The sequence below is a fragment of the Melanerpes formicivorus genome, unplaced genomic scaffold, assembly GCF_026170545.1.
Source record: "Melanerpes formicivorus ecotype bairdi unplaced genomic scaffold, bMelFor1.0.p_v2 SCAF_81, whole genome shotgun sequence".
In the NCBI taxonomy this organism is placed as follows: domain Eukaryota; kingdom Metazoa; phylum Chordata; class Aves; order Piciformes; family Picidae; genus Melanerpes; species Melanerpes formicivorus.
Window position 1 is genome coordinate 2,753,591 of NW_027142433.1, and position 24,312 is coordinate 2,777,902.

General features: G+C 49.6%; 1 protein-coding gene across 1 annotated transcript in view; it reads right to left on the minus strand.

Annotated features, from left to right (window-relative positions):
* The window catches only part of NEGR1 (neuronal growth regulator 1), a 318,703-nt gene that overhangs the window by 20,897 nt on the left and 273,494 nt on the right, over positions 1–24,312 (minus strand). The window contains exon 7 of the mRNA XM_068164495.1: positions 1–8,054. This exon is cut by the window's left edge and continues 20,897 nt beyond it. Coding sequence (XP_068020596.1) covers positions 7,930–8,054 — 125 coding nt within the window. The 3' untranslated portion in view covers positions 1–7,929. The remainder of the gene's footprint in view (positions 8,055–24,312) is intronic.

Consider the following 24,312-nt stretch of genomic DNA (forward strand, 5'->3'; position numbering starts at 1 on the left):
AATTATAATGATGATAATAATAATGATAGCAACAATAATAATAATGAAGAAGCAGCTTTGTACTGCTGATGCTTTTTCACCCCTCCTGTAGCTTAAACCTCACGTTTCTCCTTTAAAATATGATAAATGAAACAATATCTACTGAGAGATATAGGTGAAATTTCCTGCCAGGTTAGAAACCCTTGAGCAACAGCAGTTTCTCTTTTGTTTTGTTTTCACTCAAGAAGCTGTGAGAGATGCTTTCATGTAGTGTTTGGGGTCACACCACCATCAGCAACTGGGGCATGAGAGCATCGCTGTCTCCTGTGCCCCATCGCTGGTGCTAAGGGGAGCTGCAGCCCTGAGTTGTTGCACTAGGTAGGAACTTAACAGGCTCACAGGATGTCAGGGGTTGGAAGGGACCCAAAGAGATCATCCAGTCCAGCCCCCCTGCCAGAGCAGGAGCATACAATCCAGCTCAGCTCACACAGAACACATCCAGATGGGGCTGGAAAGGCTCCACAGAAGGAGACTCCACAACCTCTCTGGGCAGCCTGCTCCAGGGCTCTGGGACCCTCACAGGAAAGAAGTTCCTCCTTGTGCTGAGGTGGAGCCTCCTGTGCTGCAGCTTCCATCCATTGCTCCTTGTCCTATCCCAGGGAGCAAGTGAGCAGAGCCTGTCCCCTCCCTCCTGACCCCCAGCCCTCAGCTATTGATAGACATTGATTAAATCCCCTCTCAGTCTTCTCTTCTCCAGACTACAGAGCCCCAGGCCCCTCAGCCTCTCCTCCCCAGGCAGTGCTGCAGTCCCCTAACCATCCTGGTAGCCTCCCCTGGACCCTCTCCAGCAGATCCCTGTCCCTCCTGAGCGGGGGAGCCCAGAACTGAACACAGGACTCAAGATGAGGTCTCAGCAGGGCAGAGCAGAGGGGGAGGAGAACCTCCCTGGCTCTGCTGGACACACTCTTCTTAATGCCCCTCAGGATGCCATTGGCCCCCAGGGCACATTGGTGTCCCCTGGATAACTTGTCATCCACCAACTTAGGGTGGCACAGGCTTTGGGGTTTCTAAAGTGGACAACAGTCTTGGTATCAATGCTCAGTTATTGGAGCTAAGCCATTTATTTTTCATGTTGGGGAAGTGGGGAATGAAGAGGATGATGTTTACCCGACAGAGATGAATGGGATAGAGGAAACCCTGTGAAGGAGCACAGAACACGCTTGCCAGACAGTTGCCTACAGCAAAGACACCCCACAAATTACGGGTGGTGGTGGTCAATGGGTGGTAAGACTTGAAGGACCCCCCCAGCAAGCCCCAATCTGTACAATTACCAGTTCATAGATCTCACGGAACAGCTTGACCAAGTTGGCTTTTTATTTGATCCCCACTGCCCTCAGCTCCCATCCTGCACAAATTAAGGCTGCTGGGCTAGGTGGGATACATCTGCTGGATTAATTGGTGCAGGAAGTTAAACGTGGCTCTGCTTCATGGCAGGATTGGGGGGACTGAGTGGGCAAGGCCTCAGCAAGCAGGAGGCTGACCCCGCTGACACCGGGGGGACACCGAGGGCTGCCCCCCAGCACTCACACACCCCACACACACATCCACTGCGGAGCACGCAGGGCTGACAGCTATTAAAGACCTATCTCAGCTAAGGAAACACCCCCAGGACCTGGAAATGCTTGTGGGGCTGCTTGCTTTTCTGTTTTGGACTTGGCAATAATTACATCCACCCAAATGGAAGTGGAAATTCAGAGGTGGGAGCCAAGCTCCTGCATGTCTTCCAGTGGCTCCACCCAGGATGAAGCCAAACAATCAATATTTCATTTACCTTTCTTTCTCTCTCTTTTTCTTTCTTTTCTCTTGCTTTTTCTTTATAGTTTTTTTTCTTTCAGTTTTCCTTCTCCCTTTCTTTTGCTTTCTTTCTTTTTCCTTTCCCCTTTCCCTTTCTTTTGCTTTCTTTCCTTTCCCCTTTCCCTTTCTTTTGCTTTCTTTCCTTTTTTTCCTTCTTTTGCTTTCTTTCCTCTTTTTCCCTTTCTTTTGCTTTCTTTCCTTTTCCCCTTTCCCTTTCTTTTGCTTTCTTTCCTTTTTTTCCTTCTTTTGCTTTCTTTCCTCTTTTTCCCTTTCTTTTGCTTTCTTTCATTTTTTTTCCCCCTTCTTTTGCTTTCTTTCCTTTTTTTCCTTCTTTTGCTTTCTTTCCTCTTTTTCCCTTTCTTTTGCTTTCTTTCATTTTTTCCCCCTTCTTTTGCTTTCTTTCCTTTTTTTCCTTCTTTTGCTTTCTTTCCTCTTTTTCCCTTTCTTTTGCTTTCTTTCATTTTTTTTCCCCCTTCTTTTGCTTTCTTTCCTTTTTTTCCTTCTTTTGCTTTCTTTCCTCTTTTTCCCTTTCTTTTGCTTTCTTTCATTTTTTCCCCCTTCTTTTGCTTTCTTTCCTTTTTTTCCTTCTTTTGCTTTCTTTCCTCTTTTTCCCTTTCTTTTGCTTTCTTTCATTTTTTCCCCCTTCTTTTGCTTTCTTTCCTTTTTTTCCTTCTTTTGCTTTCTTTCCTCTTTTTCCCTTTCTTTTGCTTTCTTTCCTTGTTTCTTTTCCCATTCTTTTTCTTTCTTTCCTTTTTTCTTTTATCTTTCTTTTTTTCTTTCCTTTTTTTTTCTTTCCCCTTTCTTTTTCTTTCTTTCCTTTCTTTCATTTCCCTTTCTTTCTCTTTCTTTTTTTTTTCTTTTCCCTTTCTTTTTGTTTCCTTTCTTTTTATTTCTTTTTCTTTTCTCTTTCTCTTTCTTTTCCTTTTCTCCCCTCTCTTCTTATTTAATAAAGCTGCTTTTCCCATTCTATCCTGTTGCTGGAAATATCAAGATCCCAGCTGTCAGGAATCACCAAAATCAAACACATCAGCGAAAAGAGATCATTGGATCCAGCCACAGCATAGAAACACCTCTCATTTTCACGGGAGAGCAGGCAGATGTGTTGGGCTTTGCACATCCTTTTTGAACCCCTTCCCCCCAAAACCAGCCTGCCTCCAAACACCAGCCTGCCCCCATCCTTTCCTGCAACACCACTGTTTCTGGAGAATGGATGCTGAAAGAATAGCACTTTAAAGCTGCAATACAAGAGAGAGCAGAAGAGCAGGAGTGTGTGGAGTATGAGAGCTTGAAGTTTTTCCAACCAAAACACTTCTATGAGTTGGGTTGCGCTGGGTTGGGTTCATCCTGTTTCCTTAAGGAGTTAGCTGTGTCAGGTTATTCCCTCCTGACACATGTGCTGTGGGTTTTTTTCTCATCATTAGAAAAGCACACCTGGGGCTACACTCTTCCTGTGTTTTGGCTGGGGCTTTGTAACCAGATCACAAAGCTATCTGGCTGTCACTACGAGAAGCAGAAAGCAAACCAGCCTCCAACTAACCCTTCACGGCAGGTTAAAAGGGAGGTGTCTGAAGGACTGATTGAGCCTTTAACTGCCTGGAGTTCCTCTGAGCTTTGAAGTGCTAAGTGTGTGTATCTCAGATTTGCCAGGTGCCACTTTTTACCTGTTCTGTATCTTTTGTGTTGTAGCTGGGGTCTTTGTCTGGTTTTGTAAACTGACGCTCTGCTCAGTTGCACCCTAGGTAGGATGGGCCAAGGGGCAATGGATATAAACTCCAGCACAGGAGGTTCCACCTCAACATGAGGAAGAACTTCTTCACTGTGAAGCCCTGGAGCAGGCTGCCCAGAGAGGTTGTGGAGTCTCCTTCTCTGGAGCCTTTCCAGCCCTGTCTGAATGTGATCCTGTGTGACCTGTGCTGGATTCTATGGTCCTGTTCTGGCAGGGGGCTTGGACTCGAAGATCTCCAGAGGTCCCTTCCAACCCCTAGCATCCTCTGACCCTGTGATCTTCTGATTCAAAGTTGAGGATTGGTTTGTTTGGTTTTTATAATTATTTATTTATCAGAAAAAGAAGCCACAACTGTAAATAGGTTGTAAATGAGAAGATAAGAATGGTACAATCCATCACTGAACACACACAGAGTCACCCAGGGACACGCTAATGCCATATTTTGGAGCCAACCTGCTGCTCCTTCTACCCTTCACCACTTGGAGCCAACCTGTTGCCCTTTCTACCCTTCACCACTGGGAGCCAACCTGTTGCCCTTTCTATGCTTCACCACTGGGAGCCAACCTGTTGCCCTTTCTACCCTTTCACCACTGGGAGCCAACCTGTTGCCCTTTCTACCCTTCACCACTTGGAACCAACCTGTTGCTCTTTCTACCCTTCACCACTTGGAGCCAACCTGTTGCTCTTTCTACCCTTCACCACTGGGAGCCAACCTGTTGCTCTTTCTACCCTTTCACCATATTTTGGAGCCAACCTGTTGCCCTTTCTACCCTTCACCACTTGGAGCTAACCTGCTTCTCCTTCTACCCTTCACCACTAAACCAGATTCACTGCATGTTCTGGCTACAGGATAGATTTGGGCCAGCAGGGCTCAGAAGCTGCCTTTTCAAAGGCTGGGGTGTCTCTCTGAACTGAGGTTTGGAGCCTGCTGAGCACACGTGGTGCTCATCCGGCTATCACTCGCTACCAGAGCCTAGCACCAGGAGACAAAATGTTGTAGCACAGGACTTGTGTCACTTGCTGGAGCTCATCTACAAAGCACAAGGATGGTAAGATCAGTGGTGGGTTTGCTAGTCCTGTCACCAATAGCTGGTTTGGAAGCAAGCCATTATCTCCTGGGGGCCGCCAGGAGACCTTGTGCTCGCTGTTGGCCGTAGTCCTGCCTACAGAGGCAGCATTTTAACCTCAGCTGCAACCTGTGAGCAGCATTTTGTGTTAGTCCTGTCCAGGGCTGTTTAAAAAACAGAAACTAGTGGAGTTTATGCTATTTGGAACCTTGATCCTTCTCTGAGTGTTTTCATGACAGACTGCAGTGTAGGAAATGGTCTACAGGGAGATGTTAGGCTACGGCTGGGCTCGGTGATCTTAAGGTCTTTGCCAACCAGGTGATTCTGTGTGAGGACTTCACTGCTGGGGGGCAAGGGGAAAGAGATCTCTACAGTGATAGCAGATCTATGCTGAAGCCCTGCCTGCAGAGGTGGTTCTATCATGGATGGCAACATGCACTTCAGTTGTTGGAGCAACCTCGCTTTAATATAGATATATTTATATGTATTTTATATATATAGGTCTGTATATATATAAAATTCTGCTTGATACTTCATGTATTATTTTTCTTTCAGATATCTAAGAGTTAAAAGCATCCTTTATCATTGCTAAATTAGCCAAACCAGTACAAAAAAATCAAGTGCAAGGAAAAAAATACCAATTCACAGAGGTTTTTTTTTTGCCAAGGAATACAAAAGGGACTTATTCAGCCTCTCACATTTACAGCCAGCTGGGAGCTTGGAGAGTTGGGATGATGGAGGGGGGGGGGGGAAAAAAGGGTCCTACATTCAAAAGAGGTCTCAAAAGAATTGGTTTTGTAGTGGGGAAAATAAGTTTTGGTTGTTTCCTTTTTTACATAGAGATAAGCTACTGGTCAGTGGGTGGCAGATGGCAAACACAAGGGGTCGGAGCCACCCTGAAATGCCTGCCTAAGAAACCTGAAGCAGTTTGCTGACCTCCTGGGGATGGGTGAGGAGATCTCCTTTTAGCCACTAGCACCTTTGTCCTCCACTTGAGATTCTTATTTTTGTGCTCCAAAGGATGCTTTAGCATTTCCCAAAGGACATTCCAGATTGGGGGGAGGAAGGGAGAGGGAAGAAGTGTTTCCCAGAGGACATTCCAGACTGGGGGGAGGGAGGAAGGAAGGAAGGGGGAAGAATTGTTTCTCAAAAGACATTCCAGACTGGGGGGAGGGAGGGAGAGGGAAGAAGTGTTTCCCAAAGGACATTCCAGATTGAGGGGAGGGAAGGAGGGAGGGAGAGGGAAGAAGTATTTCCCAAAGGACATTCTGGATTGGGGGGAGGGAGGGAGAGGGAAGAAGTGTTTCCCAAAGGACATTCCAGATTGAGGGGAGGGAAGGAGAGAGGGAGAGGGAAGAAGTATTTCCCAAAGGACATTCTGGACTGGGGGGAGGGAGGGAGAGGGAAGTGCTTCTCAAAAGACATTCCAGATTGGAGGGAGGGAGAAGTGTTTCTCAAAAGACATTCCAGACTGGGAGGAGGGAAGGAGGGAGGTAGGAAGGAAGGGGGAAGATGTGTTTCCCAAAGGGCATTCCAGTCTGGGGGGAGGGCGGGAGAGGGAAGTGTTTCTCAAGACAATCCAGATTGGAGGGAGGGAGGGAGAGGGGAGCAGTGTTTCCCCAAAACATTCCAGATTGGAGGGAGGGAGGGAGAGGGAAGAAGTGTTTCCCAAAAGACATTCCAGATTGGGTGGAAGGGGAGAGGGAAGAAGTGTTGTATGAAGGCACACCCATGCTGAATTGGCAGGAGAGAGGAGAGAAAACAGAAAGCAGGTACTGCACAACGCAGTTATAATACAAGGCTCGTTCTTGAAACCTGAATCTCATGCTAGAAGATCTAGATATGTGTCAATATTCTGCAGAAGTACTTTGAAGGCAATATTATTTGAGTAGTATTTCTTTTCTTTCCATATCAAAAAAAGAAAGAGAAAAAGAAAAACGATTCTGTGTAAATGTGGAGAAAGCATCAAAGAAGGGAACTGAAGCTTTGTATTGCAGCCTTAAAGAAGCAGATTTTGGTGTTGTTGGGGTTTTTTTTTACTGCAATAATTTTGCTTTGTTTTTGTTGTGGTTTGTTGTTGTTGTTGTTGTAAACTATGGTCTGCAGACCTCAGCAGACCACGAGTGAACGCTTTGAGAACCGGGCGGTTACAAACGTGAAATCACAATTAATAGCCTCGGAAAAAAACCAAACCCCAACCCCAACCAAACAAACAAACTAACCCCCAGCGAGCCAAAAAACCTAAAAAAAAGGCATTGCAGAGCTTTCACACCTTTGAGAAACAAAAAAAGAGAGAGAGAAAGGGAGCAAAAAAACAGAGAGAGAGAGAGAAAGAAAGAAAAGGGAAAGGCAGCAAAAAAACAGAGAGAGAGAGAAAGGAAAAGGCAACAAAAAACCAGAGAGAGAGAGAAAGGAAAAGGAAAAGGCAACAAAAAACCAGGGAGAGAGAAAGGAAAAGGGAAAGGCAACAAAAAACCAGGGAGAGAGAAAGGAAAAGGGAAAGGCAACAAAAGACCAGGGAGAGAGAAAGGAAAAAGGAAAGGCAACAAAAAACCAGAGAGAGAGAAAAGAAAAGGGAAAGGCAACAAAAAACCAGAGAGAGAGAAAGGAAAAGGGAAAGGCAACAAAAAACCAGAGAGAGAGAAAGGAAAAGGGAAAGGCAACAAAAAACCAGAGAGAGAGAGAAAGAAAAAGGAAGGGCAACAAAAACACAGAGAAAGGCCAAAAAAAACAAAGGCAAAAAAAGAGAAAGGGAAAATGCAAAAAACAAAAATAGAAAGAAAAAGGAAAAGGCAAAAAAAAAAAAAAAGAGAAAAAGGAAAAGGCAGAAAAAAAAAGAAGAGAGAAAGGAAAAGGCAGAAAAAAAAAGAAGAGAGAAAGGAAAAGGCAAAAAAAAAGAGAAGAGAGAAAGGAAAAGGCAAAAAAAAAGAGAAGAGAGAAAGGAAAAGCCAAATGAACAGGAAGCAGAAGGACAAACGTGTAGTGCTTCAGAAGGTAATGCAGTTAATTAGGAATTAAGAAAAAATGGTAGAAAGGAGGAAAAACCAAACCCAAAGCAACAACAACCACCACCAAAACCAAACAGAGGAGGCGGATGGAAGTATTTACAGGAGGGAGCGACTCTACAGAAGGCCACCATCCCCAGGGCACCGCGGGGGGATGAGATCCCAGGCTGCTTTCAACACAACTCTACCAGATTGGAGCCAGGCAGCAGCAGCAGCAGCACTTGCAGACAATTCCTTTAAAAGCCTTTTTTTTTTGTGTGTGTGTGTGTGTGTTTTGTTTTGTTATGGGTCTGTACACTTAGTGCAGAATGATGTTCTTCAGGTAGAATATGCTGGTGAGGGAGGACAGCGTCAACACCAGGTACCAGCAAGAGAAGAGGATCTCGGCGTCGCCGGTGATGCCGTACTGGGCCGTGCTGGGAGCTGCAAAGAGACAGGGAAAGAGGAAAGAAGAGATACAAGGATTAAGTGACTGTGGCCACAGCGACCCCAGGCAGTGCTACAGGCTGGGCACAGGGCAGCCAGGCAGAAAGGGAGCTAGAGATGCTGGTTGACAGCAGCTGAACAGGAGCCAGCAGTGTGCCCAGGGGGCCAAGAAGGCCAGTGGCATCCTGGCCTGCATCAGGAACAGTGTGGCCAGCAGGGAGGTCGTTCTACCCTGTGCTCAGCACTGCTTAGGCCACACCTTGAGTCCTGTGTCCAGTTCTGGGCCACTCAATTTAAGAAGGACATTGAGATGCTGGAGGGCATCCAGAGAAGGGCAACAAAGCTGGGGAAGGGTCTGGAGCACAGCCCTGTGAGGAGAGGCTGAGGGAGCTGGGGTTGCTTAGCCTGGAGAAGAGGAGGCTCAGGGGAGACCTTCTTGCTCTCTCCAACTCCCTGAAGGGAGGTTGTAGCCAGGTGGGGGTTGGTCTCTTCTCCCAGGCAAGCAGCACCAGAACAAGAGGACAGAATCTCAAGCTGTGCCAGGGGAGGTTCAGGCTGGAGGTGAGGAGAAAGTTCCTCCCAGCAAGAGAGATTGGCCATTGGGATGTGCTGCCCAGGGAGGTGGTGGAGTCCCCAGCCCTGGAGGTGTTTAGGAAGAGCCTGGCTGAGGCACTTGGTGCCATGGTTTAGTTGTCAGGAGGTGTTAGGGATTAGGTCACAGGTTGGACTTGCTGATCTCTGAGGTCTTTTCCAACCTGGCTGACTCTATAATTCTCTGATCTCAATGTCCTTCTTGCAGTGAGTGGCCCAAGAGACAACTACTAGGATAGCATAAACATTCTGCACATGCTGCAGCAGCAGGCAAGTCCTCCTGCTCCAGCAGTGAGTACTGATTCATGTTTTAAAGACAATAAATCATTATTAAAGGCCAGCATTTAAAAATGTGAGTACTTAACATCAGACAAGTGCTTTGTGCTTAAACATCTGAATAATTTATCTGTTTTTAAGCTGCTGAGCACCAAGATCTCCACTGAAGGCAATGAGAGGTGAATGTATTTAGTTCTTGAAAGCAACTAATTTTCTGCCTGACTTTAGAAGCCAGAGTCAGACAATTTTCTCCAGCCAAGAACATTCGTGTTTATTTTCAGTCTCTTTCAGTAAATTGTATTTACTCACTTTAATACAAAGGCTGTCTCCCATTGTTAAACAAATATCACACTGAGGGCGTGAAAAGAGAGGTAGAAGTACAAGAAAGCAAATGTGAAGCAAATGAGGAGACCATCATTTGGGCAGCCATGGGCAGCCTGGCAAAGAAGCTCCATATCCCCAACCGTGGCAGGGCTTAGAAAGAACCTCTGGAGATCAAGCAGGGCACCCACAGCAGCTTGCCCAGCAGCACAGTGCCCAGCTGGCTTTGGAAGCTCTCCACACAAGGAGACTCCACAGCCTCTCTGGGCAGCCTGCTCCAGGTCTCCAGCACCCTCACAACAAAAGTTTCTCCTCCTCTTCAGGTGGAACCTCCTGGGTTCCAGTCTGTGCCCTTTGCCCCTTGTCCTGTCCCTGGGCACCACTGAGCAGAGTCTGGCCCCAGCCTCTTGCCCCCCACAGCTCCTTTATCTCTTGCTGAGCATTGCTCAGCTCCCCTGTGGTGCTGCTCTTCTGCAGGCTCAACAGGCACAGGGCTCTCAGCCTTTCCTCCTCACAGAGCTGCTCTCCAGGAGACCATTTGCCCTCTTGGCCCTGAGGGCACATTGCTGGGGTACAGTGCTGAGCCAGTTCTCAAGAAACTTGTTGTCAAGAGACCTTTTTCCCTCTCCTCCCATTCCAAGTGTGAGCAGAGGAGCTCAGTGTGGGGATGGAGAGACAACCACAGCACCTTCCAGGTGTCAGTAGGTTAACTGGCAGATCCCATGCTCAGAGAAGGCAGCAGAGGCTGTGTCCCTGCTCACAGAACACAGAATTAACCAGGCACTACTGAGAAGAGTCCAAGGTGGTAACTGCCCCATCCCTGGGGCATCCCAGGTCCGGCTACCTGGGGCTCTGACCAACCTGCTCTTGTTGCAGATGTCCCTGCTGAGTGCAGTGGGGTTGGACTGGATGAACCTGCTAGGTTCCAACCCAAACGAGGCTGTGCTTCCATGACAACACATAAAGTGCCTTAAAATCTGGAAGCTGCAATCAGTTGTGTGAATCTTCAGAGCAGCACCCAGCAGCCAAGATCCCTCTGTGCCTGCTCCTGGAGTCCACAGGCAGTTGCCTCAAGCTCTCCCTTTTGTTTTGTTTGGTGATTAACGTGCATAATCCCAGTGTTTTAACACAGCCAGGAGTTGGGAAAATATTGAAGCAGGCTCCTAGCAGAGATAGGATTATGCTCAGACACCTCTCCTGGTTGTGGAGGAGAAAAGAACCAAGTGTTATTGTATCACTATCTCTAATTAATACAAGAGATTAGGAAGTGTACGCTGCTGGAACGTGCAGAGCAGCATTTCCTAACACCAAGGGCTGCATTAACCAGAAATAATTATAAGCTTTAAAGGCTGATGCCTTGTAGACAAAAGCATGGACCTCTTTAGGTTGTCTGGCAAGGCAAGACTAATTCTGGTAAATGGATTATGCAGGGAGATGTTAATAAGCACTTCATTAACGGTATTCAGGTTAATGATCTATAAATAGCTCTTTGTGCCATGTGCAAAACAGCCCTGAGTCCCAGCACGCTGGGGGCTGGAAGGGACCTCTGGAGATCAGCCAGGCCAACCCCCCCTTGCTAAAGCAGGGCAGCCACAGCAGCTTGCCCAGCAGCACAATGCCCAGCTGCCTTTGGAAGCTCTCCACACAAGGGGAATCCACAACCCCTCTGGGCAGCCTGCTCCAGGCCTCCAGCACCCTCACACCGTAGAATTTGTCTCTTTCTAGGTGCTAGTACATGCCCCTTGCTCCCTGTCCCATCACTGGACACCACTGAGAAGAGTCTGGCCCCATCCCCTTGCCCTCAAACAGGTCCTTTAGCTCTTGCTGAGCATTACTCAGCTCCCCTCTGGGGCTGCTCTTCTGCAGGCTCAACAGCCCCAGGGCTCTCAGCCTTTCCTCCTCACATTGCTGCTCCAGGCCCCTCAGCATCTTTGGAGCTTCCCCTGGACTCCCTGCAGTAGTTCTCTGTCTCTCTTGAGCTGAGGAGCCCAGAACTGGCCCCAGGACTCCAGCTGCAGCCTATGTACAGAGGGAAAAGAACCTCTCTTGACCACTCTCCTTCATGCCCCCCAAGGCAACCATTGGCCTTCTTGGCCACAAGGGCACACTGCTGGCTCCTGGTAATGTATACAGAGGAGGAAGGAATAAACTCACTCAAGGTCAAAGCAGCAAGTCAAAAATAAACCAAAGCAGATGAAAAAGGCTGGGCTGTCAAAAAAGGCTTTGTGTTGGGGTGGGTTTTTTTTGCCTTCCAGAAGATTGTAAGATAATGGGAGTGTGAAGGCTCAGCTGAGTCCTGCTGATAGCATCTCTAAATATTGTTACACTTGAGGTCAGCTGAGGATTTATGGCTCTGGAGGAGCGGGGCGACAGCCTGCAAAGGACTGAATTAGAAAGCAATGGCTTGGGAGAGGGGAGGTGACCTGCTGGGAGAGGGGGCTGCAACAGCCACACAGGCTGCAGGGGGTTGCAAGGGACCCTCAGAGGTCATCTTGGAATCGTAGAACCAATAAGGCTGGAAAAGACCTCAGAGATCATCAAGCACAACCTGTCACCCAACACCTCCTGACAACCAAACCATGGCTCCAAGAGCCACATCCAAGCCTTTTTTGAACACCTCCAGGGATGGGGACTCCACCACCTCCCAGGGCAGCACATCCCCAGGGCCAATCTCTCTTGCTGGGGAGAACTTTCTCCTCACAGTCTCGGGTGCCTGGGAGGTGGTGGAGTCACCGTCATTGGAGGTGTTCAGGAGGAGACTTGCTGGGGTGCTTGGTGCCATGGGTTAGTTGTTTAGGTGGTGTTGGATTGGTTGATGGGTTGGACACGATGATCTTGAAGGTCTCTTCCAACCTGGTTTATTCTAAATTCTTAATCTTTGAGGTCTTTCCCAACCTTACTGATTCAAAGAATCTCACCTCAGCCTAAACTTCCCCTGCCACAGCTTGGTCTTGTCCAACCAACCTCACAGTCAGGAGGGACACCTCCAGTCTGATCAGATTGCCTAGGGGCACATTGAGTCTGAAAGCTGGGGAGAGACTTTTGAGGATGTCAGGGAGTGATAGGACTGGGAGGGATGGAGCAAAACTAGAAATGGGGAGATTGACTGTGAGGAACACAAACTCTTCCAGAGAAGGGCTGCAAGGAGGAGCAGAGGGCTGGAGCTGCTCTGCTGTGAGCACAGACTGAGGGAGTTGGGGCTGTTCAGGCTGGAGAGGAGGAGGCTCCCAGGAGACCTAATTGTGGCCTTCCAGGCTCTGCAGGGGGCTCCAAGAAAGCATGGGAAGGACTTTTAAGGGTGTCAGGGAGGGATAGGACTGGGAGGGATGGAGCAGAACTAGAAATGGGGAGATTGACTCTTAGGAAGAAGTTGTTCCCCAGGAGGGTGGTGAGACACTGGCACAGGTTGCCCCACTAAGCAGCCCCAGCCAACACCAGTGGATAACATTAAAGCAGGATATCAAAGCAGTAATCAATGTTGGCCCTAACAGCCGGGGGGCCACCAGGCCCCCCGGCCTTTGTTGTCACCACCACCATCACCCAGTGTGCTCCAGGGGCACTGACCTGAGATGAGAGGAGGATCCTCAGCCCAAATGGGCTCAGCTTAGGGCTTCAGCCTCCCCTGGCACGGATTAAATAGGGGAGTGGGTGGGGAAGGCTAAGTGGCCACACCTGGGGTGGGAGGAGACTGCAACAGAGCCCAGGTGCTGTGGGTTTGAGGGGAAAAAAGGGGGAAATGGGGCAGGTGAGGGACTTTTAGAGTGTCAGGGAGTGATAGGGCTGGGGGTTGGAACAAAACTAGAAATGGATAGATTGAGATTGGATGTCAGGAAGATGTTCTTCCTCATGAGGGTGGTGAGAGCCTGGCACAGGTTGCCCAGGGAGGTGGTGGAAGCCTCCTGCCTGGAGATGTTTACAGCCAGGCTGGATGTGGCTGTGAGCAACCTGCTGTAGTGTGAGGTGTCCCTGGCCATGGCAGGGGGGCTGGAGCTGGCTGATCCTTGAGATCCCTTCCAACCCTAAACAATTCTATGATCTTGAATGTCTCCAGGGATGGGCCCTCAGCCACATCTCTGGACAAACCCCTTAAATGAGTCCTTTCCACCAAAGGAGAAGTTGGTCAGGAGCAGAACCCTGGGAGAGCAGGGAGGTTTGTAGGAAGCTTGGCCTTGGCAGAACAAAACCTTACAGCTCTGTGTCAAAGTGACTCAGGGGAGACACCAACTTGCTTAGCCTTATGCAAATGCAGTCATGCTGCCGGCAGCGAGGGATTTACTGCTGGGGACGCTCACTGGTGAAGGGAAGGAGATAAATCTGAGCAAGGAGGTCCTTCTGAAGTGCCTGCCAGATGGAGGCTCTGATTAAACAGAGATTTGACCATCCTAACAACACTTGGGAAGTGCTGGTAATTTAAGAGAGATACCAGACCAGGCTGCCCAGGCAGGCAGTGGATGCCCCCTCCCTGGACGGTGTTCAAGGCCAGGTGGGGTGGAACCTTTATCAACCTGATCTAGTGGGGAGGTGTCCCTGCCCATGGCAGGGGGCTTGGGACTAGGTGATCTTTGAGGTCCCTTCCAACCCCCCCAAACCATTCTGTGATTCTGAGCAACACTAAAAGGTGATTGGATGGCATCTGTGGTAGCTGAGAGTTGCACGTGGTGGCTTGGAAGGTCCTCTCCAGGCTGATGTTCCTATGCTACTGGCATGAATCACTGAAATGCCTTTTAATGAGTGAGAAACTTACAGAACTGCCCAGGCCAGTGTCCCCAGGGAGCACTGGGAATGCAAAATGCTTTTACTTGATGTAAAGGCACACGAGGGGTGATGTGTCCAGCTCTGGAGTCCTCAACACAGAAGAGACATGGACCTGTTGGAGTGGGGCCAGAGGCAGCCACAGCAGTGCTGGGAGAGCTGGAAGCCTTCTGCTGGGAGGTTAGGCTGAGAGAGTTGGGGTTGTTCAGCCTGGAGAAGAGTCTGGGAGACCTTCTGGTGGCCTTTCAATGCTGCAAGAAGCTGATCAGAAAGCTGGGGACAGAGTTTTGAGCAGGGCCTGTTGTGACAGGACAAGGGGGGATGGCGTGAACTCAGAGAGGAAGATCCAGACGGGAGAGGAGGAAATGATTGCCACTGAGGGTGGTGAGAGCCTGGCCCAGGCTGCCTCTCAGAACTGTGGCTGCTGAGCTCAGCCCTGGCTCAGGGCAAGCACTGTCCAGAGCTCAAGGTGGATTTCTGCAGCCTGGGGCTGCTGCCACTGGTAAGAGCATGCTGGGGGGAGGCACTTTCTGTTCAGATGGAACATCCCAGGTTCAGTTTATGCCCCTTGCTCCTTGTTCTGTCACTGGGCACCACTGACAAAAGCCAAGCTCTGTCTTCTTGCCTCCAACCCTTGCTTCTTGCTGAGCATTGCTCAGCTCCCCTCTGGGGCTGCTCTTCTGCAGGCTCAACAGCCCCAGGGCTCTCAGCCTTTCCTCCCCACAGAGCTGCTCCAGGCCCTTCAGCATCTTTGTAGCCACCCCTGGACTCTCTCCAGTAGTTCTCTGTCTCTCTTGACCTGGGGAGCTCAGAGCTGGACACAATGCTCCAGCTGTGGCTTCCCTAGGGCAGAGCAGAGGGGGAGAACAGGCTCCTTTGAGCTGCTGGCCACAATCTCCTTCATGTCCTCCAGGAGATCATCAACCATCATGGCCACAAGGGCACATTGCTGGCTCATGGTGAGCTTGTTGTCCATCAGCACCCCTAGTTCCTTCTTGGACACAGTCTCAAGCTGTGCCAGGGGAGGTTTAGGCTGGGTGTTAGGAAGAGGTTCTTCCCAGCAAGAGAGATTGGCCATTGGGATGTGCTGCCCAGGGAGGTGGTGGAGTCACCATCACTGGAGGTGCTTAAGAAGAGCCTGGCTGAGGCACTTGGTGCCATGGTTGAGTTGATCAGGTGGTGTTGGGTGAGAGGTTGGACTGGATGATTGCAAAGGTCTCTTCCAACCTGGTTAATTCTATTCTATTCTATTCTATTCTATTCTATTCTATTCTATTCTATTCTATTCTATTCTATTCTATTCTATTCTACTCTATTCTATTCTATTCTATTCTATTCTATTCTATTCTACTCCACTCCACTCCACTCCACTCCACTCCACTCCACTCCACTCCACTCCACTCCACTCCACACTCCACTCCACTCCACTCCATTCCATTCCATTCCATTCCACTCCATTCCATTCCATTTCCCACAGACCAACCCCTCACCTGTAGTGCTGCCAACACCTCAAATGGTTAAAACATGTTGTGGAACCCAACCCATCTCCTCTGAATGCATTTGACTGTGAGCACTGGCTGTGGCTTCTGTGTTCCCAGCGAGCAGCAACCCATTAGAACTTCATTACCTGGCTGTGATGTGTTTCCAGACTCCCCTTTTATGACCCAGCATAAGGCTGCCAAGAGAAAATTCCCCATTTCCAGGCAATCATCACCCAGTGGTTCCTAAAAGTCCCTGTAGTTATTGCTCACTCTCATTGTAAGCTCTGCCTGGTGTTGTTACTCAGGCTGTAAGGGGGGGAGAGGGAGGCTCTGCAGTGGGCACCAGACAGGCACTGATCTTCTTCATCCATATTCCTGCACTGACCTGGTTGAGGTAAGGTGAGGGATGGTGGTTGGAAGAAACACTCAGCCAGGAAAGCCTGGTTTGGAGGTAACCAGTGGCAGTGACAGTGCTGCTGCCTTGACATGGTTCTCCAAGCAAATAAATCAGAAACTGAGGAGAAAAGTGGTGCCCAGCCAAAGCTCCTCTTCAAGGTGGAGATGTGCTTTGGGTGGAGCTGTAAAACCAAATCACATTTAAACCATCAGCCCAGAATCTCAGCGTGCTGAGGGTTGGAAGGGGCCTCTGGACTTCATCCAGTCCAACCCCCCTGCTAAAGCAGGGCAGCCACAGCAGCTTGCCCAGCAGCACAATGCCCAGCTGGCTTTGGAAGCTCTCCACACAAGGAGACTCCACAACCTCTCTGGGCAGCCTGCTCCAGGCCTCCAGCTCACAGCAAAGAATTTTGTCCTCCTTTTCAGATGGAACCTCCTGGCTTCCAGTTTGTCCTTGTTGATCCTTGTCCTGCCACTGGACACCACTGAGCAGAGTCTGGCCTCATCCTCTTGCCCCCCACAGCTCCTTCAGCTCTTGCTGAGCATTGCTCAGCTCCCCTCTGGGGCTGCTCCTCTGCAGGCTCAACAGCCCCAGGGCTCTCAGCCTTTCCTCCTCACAGAGCTGCTCCAGGCCCCTCAGCATCTTCAGAGGCATCACTGGACTCTGTCTAGTAGGTCCCTGTCTCTCTTGAATTTGGGATCCCAGAACTGAGCCCAGCACTCCAGATGTCATCTCTCTAGGGCAGAGCAGAGGGGCAGGAGAACCTCCCTTGATGTGCTTCTCACAGTATTCTCTATGCTCCCAGGAGACTATTGGTCCCCACTGCTGGTTCTTGGGGAACTTGTTGCCCACCAGCACACCACAGCTGCTTGCCAGCAGGTCACCCCCCTCACCTGTATTGGTGCAAGGGGTTCTTAATTCCCAAGCCCTCACAAGCCTTATGAGGAGAGGCTGAGGGAGTTGGGGGTGTTTAGCCTGGAGAAGAGGAGGCTCAGGGGAGACCTTCTTGCTGTGTACAATTCCCTGAAGGGAGGTTGTAGCCAGCTGGGGGTTGGGCTCTTCTCCCAGGCAAACAGCACCAGAACAAGAGGGCAGAGTCTCAAGCTGTGCCAGGGGAGGTTTAGGCTAGAAGTGAGGAGAAAGTTCTTCCCAGGAGGAGAAATTGGCCCTTGGGATGTGCTGCCCAGGGAGGTGGTGGAGTCCCCATCCCTGGAGGTGTTCAAGAGGGGCTTGGATGTGGCACTTGGAGCCATGGTCAGGAGGTGTTAGGTATTAGGTAATAGATTGGACTTGAGGATGTCTGAGGTCTTTTCCCACCTGGTTGGTTCTATTCTATGAATTTCCCTTGATGTGATGTTTGGTTCCCTTTGTGTTTCACTTCCCACCTGGTTCAATTATGACCATAGCTAACCTGGCAGACTCTATGTTTCTAAGTGCAGGAGCCTACTCTTGCCCTGGGTGAACTCCACGAGTTTCCCCCTCCATCCAGCTCTCCAGCCTGAGTCAGTTTCTGTCCTGAACCAGAGATACCAGAGTTCCCAGAGGAAGGGAGGGAGGGTGGCTCAGGGCAGAGACAAAGATCTGTCATCTCAGCCTGCCGCTCCTGGAGGCATCTCCCCACGCCGCAGCTCCGTTTCCCTCGCCATGGAACCGTCTCTCGATTATCTCTGCTGGCTTGAGGACATGCCCCGTGCATGCAAACTGCTCAGAAGGCTTTAAACAGATCTTTAATTCTCCTAGAAGAAGGAGCACAGCTGTCAGCCTATAATTAGCATATGCCTCTTGGCTTATCAAACCCAGCTCTGCCGCTGCCTCCTGCCTTCTGATTTCCCTCATAAATATCTTAAGGTCCCTCTTACAAGCAGTTACTGCTCTTCCTCTAGGAGCAGCCAGGGGAAGCTTTCTCCACAGTTCCACCTCTAAATAGGTAGGGAATTTGCTCCTTCCCAGGAGAAGGTCATCACTGGATGAGCTTTGGGTCTAACTGCCCTGGTTCTCCAGGCACAAACTCATGCCTGGTCTCACTTTGTTCAGTACCATTGGATGATGGTTCATAGAATCCATGAAGGCTGTGGGTTGGAAGGGACCTTAAGGTTCATCTAATTGGAATGGGATGGAATGGAATGGAATGGAATGGAATGGAATGGAATGGAATGGAATAGAATAGAATAGAATAGAATAGAATAGAATAGAATAGAATAGAATAGAATAGAATAGAATAGAATAGAATAGAATAGAATTAACCAGGTTGGAAAAGACCTTCAAGATCATCAAGTCCAACCTCTCACCCAACACCATCTAATCAACTCAACCATGGCACCAAGTGCCTCAGCCAGGCTCTTCCTAAACACCTCCAGGGATGGGGACTCCACCACCTCCCTGGGCAGCACATCCCAATGGCCAATCTCTCTTGCTGGGAAGAATTTCTTCCTAACACCCAACCTAAACCTCCCCTGGCACAGCTTGAGACTGTGTCCAAGAAGGAACTAGGGGTGCTGGTGGACAACAAGTTCACCATGAGCCAGCAATGTTCCCTTGTGGCCATGAAGGTGGATGGTCTCCTGGAGGAGATGAAGAAGAGTGTGGCCAGCAGCTCAAAGGAGCCTATTCTCCCCCTCTGCTCTGCCCAAGGAAGCCACAGCTGGAGCATTGTGTCCAGCTCTGAGTGCCTTATCCAGGCTCTTGCTAAACACCTCCAGTGATGGTGACTCCACCACCTCCCTGGGCAGCACATCCCAATGGCCAATCCAACACCTTCAACTAGATCAGGTTGCTCATCCCACCTGGCCATGAACACCCCCAGGGAGGGGGCATCCACCACTTCCCTGGGCAACCTGTTCCAGTGTCTCACCACCCTCACTGGAAAGAATTGACTCTGTCTCAGTGGAGCAGATAGGAGATGAGCTGAACAAATGCAAATGCAACACTGCTCCAGCGCTCTGAGATCTGCCACGAGATATTAATGAGCTAGAAACACCAGCTGGGATGTCATTAGCAAAGCAAGGCTTGTTTACTAAAAACAGCCCATGGAATGGTGACAATTCCAACTCCAAGTTCTAATGAAAGTCAAAGGAGATTCTTAGAATCACAGCATCCTTTGGCTTGGAAGGGATCTTTATGATCATCAAATCCAACCATCAGAATAGAAGCATGGAATAGAATCAGAGAATTAACCAGGTGGGAAAAGACCTCAGAGATCATCAAATCCAACCTATGACCTAATACCTAACACCTCCTGACAACTCAACCATGGCTCCAAGTGCCACATCCAAGCCTGTCTTGAACACCTCCAGGGATGGGGACTCCACCACCTCCCTGGGCAGCACATTCCAATGGCCAATCTCTCTTGCTGGGAAGAATTTCTTCCTCACCTCCAGCCTAAACCTCCCCTGGCACAGCTTGAGACTGTGTCCTCTTGTTCTGGTGCTGGGTGCCTGGGACAAGAGCCCAACCCCCACCTGGCTACAACCTCCCTTCAGGGAGTTGTGCACAGCAAGAAGGTCTCCCCTAAGCATCCTCTTCCAACCCAGCACTGTCAGGTCACCACTAAACCATGTGCCTCAGCACCATTACTACATGGTTTTGAGACCCCTGCATCACTGCTGTGGCAGTTTGGACCAGGACTTGACAACCCATAAGGGGAAGAAATTGTCCAACCTAAACCTCCCCTGGGGCAAACTGAGGCCATTTCCTTTTGTTGTATCAGTTGTTGCTTGGGAGAAGAGACTACCTCCACCTCACTCCAACCTCCTTTCACTGTCCCTGGAGGGGTTCCAGAGACAGAGTCTTCTCAGTGGTGCCCAGGGACAGGGCAAGGGGCAATGAGCACAAACTGGAACCTAGGAGGTTCCATCTGAAGACAGGGAGAAACTTGCTTGGTGTGAGGGTGCTGGAGGTCTGGAGCAGGCTTCCCAGAGAGGTTGTGGAGTCTCCTTGTGTGGAGAGCTTCCAATGCCAGCTGGGCATTGTGCTGCTGGGCAAGCTGCTGTGGCTGCCCTGCTTCAGCAAGGGCTGAACAACCCCAGCCCCCTCATCTACTCCTCTCCAGACCATTCTCCAGCCCCTTCACCAGCTTCATTGTCCTTCTTTAACCCACTCCAGCCCTTCCACATCCCTAATTAAGTAGATTCTCTGTCTAATTAAATAGGTTCCCTGGAGGTGTTCAAAGAAGGCTTGGATGAGGCACTTGGAGCCATGGTTTAGTTGTCAGGAGGTGTTGGGTTTTAGGTCATAGGCTGGACTTGGTGATCTCTGAGGCCTTTTCCAACCTGGTCGATGCTCTGATTCTATGATTGATTCTGAATTTGATAAACTTGCCTGGTTCAGAAGTGTTAGAGCTGTGGAGGTCTGAAGCCAGGTGCTGAAGAGAGCCAGGTTGTTGTGAAGGCAACCACCGTGGCAGCTGCGTTTTGGGTGCTTCTGCACACAATTGTGGCAGCCTACAACACACTGCTGCTCTACCCAAGCTCTCCTCCTCTGGAAGTGTCACATTTGAGAAGGGGAAGGAAAAAAACATCTTAACCTGACAGAAAAATCTGACTTGAGAGCTAATTACTTCCATTGGAGTGATGATTTTTTTGCCTTCATCTGCATGCCTGACAATTATTTGTGACTGACTTTGGTACTTGAAGGCTGGGGCTTGTGCTGAAGTGTTCTTCTTTCCAGTGAGGGTGCTGAGATACTGGAATAGGTTGCCCAGGGAGGTTGTTGATGCTCCCTCTCTGGAGGTGTTCAAGGCCAGGTTGGATGAGGCTGTGAGCAGCCTGGGCTGGTGGAAGGTGTCCCTGCCCATGGCAGAGGGTTGGAAGTAGATGATATTTAAGGATCTTTGAACTAGATGATCTCTAAGGTCTCTTCCAACCCAAACCATTCTATGATTTCATGACTCCCTTTCTGAGACCCTGGAGCCTTTTTCTTCACCTCTGCAGCTGCAGAGCTTGGTAGGATTGCCCAGCTGCTTACCAGCCTAAAGCTGGAGAAGCAGAGGGACCATCACATCATTATTTAAGGACATGAGGCAAGCAGAACCTTTCAGTAGCCATGCCTCTTGACACCTCCCTGTGGATGTTGAAGGCCAGGCTGGATGAGGCTGTGAGCAGCCTGGGCTGGTGGAAGGTGTCCCTGCCCACGGCAGAGGCTTGAAGCTAGATGAGCTTCAAGGTCCCTTCCCACCCAAGAGCTTTGAAGACTTGGGCTGCTCCTCCTAACTTTTGAAGGAATGGAATTGATGAAGAGTTAATGTGGAAAGATCTTTGTACTTGTGACCTTTTGGGGAGCATTCTTCCCCCATTTTAAATGATTGGCTGTCAGAACCATTCTCCTCTGAAGGAAGCATGACGTTGTAAATAAGCTCTGGACTTCAGCAGCAGCTGGAATCCATGCATTTGGTGGCAACCTTTGAGAGCTCCCATAGATCAGGAAGGTGTTGTGGAGGCAAAGCCCATACAGCATTGTGAGTGCTCATTTTTCACCCTGAACATTATGGTTTCTGGACAGCTTCAACATCAATTTCCTGGGCTTGACAAAGGCTGTTGAGTTAAGCAGGTTAGTGGATGATTGCTTGCCTTTTCCTTTGGGATCTGCTCTGCTGGAGGAGCTCACAAGCTTTAAACACACCTTCCACTGGGGTGGCTGTCAGAGGGTTGCTAAAGATGTGGGGGTTTTATTTAGCTGTTTGGGTTGTTCTTCATCATTTCTTCAGGACAGAGTTCAGTGCTGGACTTGGCAGTGCTGGGTTGAGGGCTGGACAGGGTTTAGTGGTGAGCTGGCAGTGCTGGGTTAAAGGCTGGACAGGGTTTAGTGGTGAGTTGGCAGTGCTGGGTTAAGGGTTGGACAGGGTTTAGTGGTGAGTTGGCAGTGCTGGGTTAAAGGCTGGACAGGGTTCAGTGGTGAGTTGGCAGTGCTGGGTTAAGGGATGGACAGGGTTCAGTGGTGAGTTGGCAGTGCTGGGTTAAAGGCTGGACAGGGTTCAGTGGTGAGTTGGCAGTGCTGGGTTAAGGGATGGACAGGGTTCAGTGGTGAGTTAGCAGTGCTGGGTTAAGGGTTGGACAGGGTTTAGTGGTGAGTTAGCAGTGCTGGGTTAAGGGTTGGACAGGGTTTAGTGGTGAGTTAGCAGTGCTGGGTTAAGGGTTGGACAGGGTTCAGTGGTGAGTTGGCAGTGCTGGGTTGAGGCTTGGACAGGGTTCAGTGGTGATTTAGCAGTTCTTGGTTAAGGGTTGGACAGGGTTTAGTGGTGAGTTGGCAGTGCTGGGTTGAGGCTTGGACAGGGTTCAGTGGTGATTTAGCAGTTCTTGGTTAAGGGTTGGACAGGGTTTAGTGGTGAGTTGGCAGTGCTGGGTTAAGGGTTGGACAGGGTTTAGTGGTGAGTTGGCAGTGCTGGGTTAAGGGCTGGACAGGGTTCAGTGGTGAGTTGGCAGTGCTGGGTTGAGGCTTGGACAGGGTTCAGTGGTGAGTTGGCAGTTCTTGGTTAAGGGTTGGACAGGGTTCAGTGGTGAGCTGGCAGTGCTGGGTGAATGATTGGACTCCATGATCTTGGAGGTCATTTCCAAGCTTTTTGCCTGTGTGATTTTGGGGTCTCTCTTGGTTGTGTTTCTGAGTGGGGTGTAGGTAACTCTTGGTTTACAGGTCTATTAAACAAACCATAATCCAAGGCAGTCTGCTGCCGAGCCACACTAACAGCCAATCAATTAATCATCAATAGCACTCTTACTAGAATCAAGTGAGGGATGAAATAAAGAGCAAAGTGGAACTGTGGACTAATTCCAGAGGATTTAAGTATAGAGCTGCCTCGAGTCTCTGGAATAGGCTGCCTGAAGAAGTTGTGGATGTCCCCTCCCTGGAGGTGTTCAAAGCCAGGTTGGATGACACCTTGAGGCCCAGTCTAGCTGAGAGGCATCCCTGCCTGTGGCAGGGGGCTTGGAACCAGATGATCTTTTAGGTCTCTTCCAAGCCTTTCTAGAGGATTCTGTGGATTACAACCAACTAGACTGATGTTAGCTCTTGAGTTTGCTTTGCTTTGTGCCAAGATTGCTTCATCTTGTTACTAGGTGTTCAAGGCCAGTCCAGTGGAAGGTGTCCTAGCCCATGGCTGAGGGGGTTGGAACTAAATGACCTTTGAGGTCCCTTCCAGCCCAAAACATTCTATGAATCTTACATTGTATATTAGGAAGAAACTCTTTATAGCAAGAGCAGTGAGACACTGGAACAGATTGCCCAAGGGAGGCTGTGGATGCCTCCTCCTTGCAAGTGTTCATGTCCAGGTTGGACATGGGCTAGTGGAAGGTGTCCCTGCCCATGACAGGGAGTTGGAACTGAATGATCTTTAAGATCCCTTCCAAGCCAACCCATTCTAAGAAACATATGAACATGGCACTTTGGGACATGGTTTAATGCCTGTGGTGATCTCAGTTTGAAGTTTGGACTCAATGATCTTACAGGTCTTCCAACTGAAACTATTCTGATGCTATCATAGAATTGTCATGGTTGGAAGGACCTCAAGGATTCCAACCCCCCTGCCATGGGCAGGGACACCTCACACTCCAGCAGGTTGCTCACAGCCACATCCAGCCTGGCTGCAAACACCTCCAGGCAGGAGGCTTCCACCACCTCCCTGGGCAACCTGGGCCAGGCTCTCACCACCCTCATGGGGAACAGCTTCTTCCTCACATCCCATCTGAATCTCCCCATTTCTAGTTTTGTTCCATCCCCCCCAGTCCTATCCCTCCCTGACACCCTCAAAAGTCCCTCCCCAGCTTTCCTGTAGGCCCCTCATCCCCTGGCATCTGAAAGACCTGGGCAGAGGAAAGGGTCAACACTGAAGCAGAAGAGCCACTAAGCTGAGCCAGCTTGTGCCCAGGTGGCCAATATCCAAGAAGCTCACCAGTATTCCCTCCCCAGCTTTCTTGTAGCCCCCTTCAGAGACTGGAAGGCCACAATTAGGTCTCTTTGGAGCCTTCTCCTCTCCAGACTGCACAACCCCAACTCCCTCAGCCTGTCCTCACAGGAGAGGTGCTCCAGCCCTCTGCTCCTCCTCGTATGATCACGTTCTTTCTGAACAAGCTTGTGTTTTTGGCTTAAGTAGAAGGACACAGGGTAAGTCATATCCATAAAGAAGATCTACAGCTTGCTGGCACGTGAAATCCCTCTAACATCAGGTTTTATGGAGCTAGCAGCACATTAGCTGCTCGGCAGCATAAATACGGAGCGCGTTACGCCGGCGATTGTACATTTACTGCCTTAGTTAGTAAAGGCAATGGCCACCCTCACTTCCCTCTAATAAAACCTGCCAAGCCTTGCCCTGAAAGATGATTGCAATTTCCACCAGCCTGTGTAGGCAACCCAAGAGCCCATCACTCCTCCAAATCTGAGCTGTGAGCTCTTCAGACACGAGAGGTTTTTTTTCCTCCTCGGCCCTTGACGCGACATTAACAATTCATGA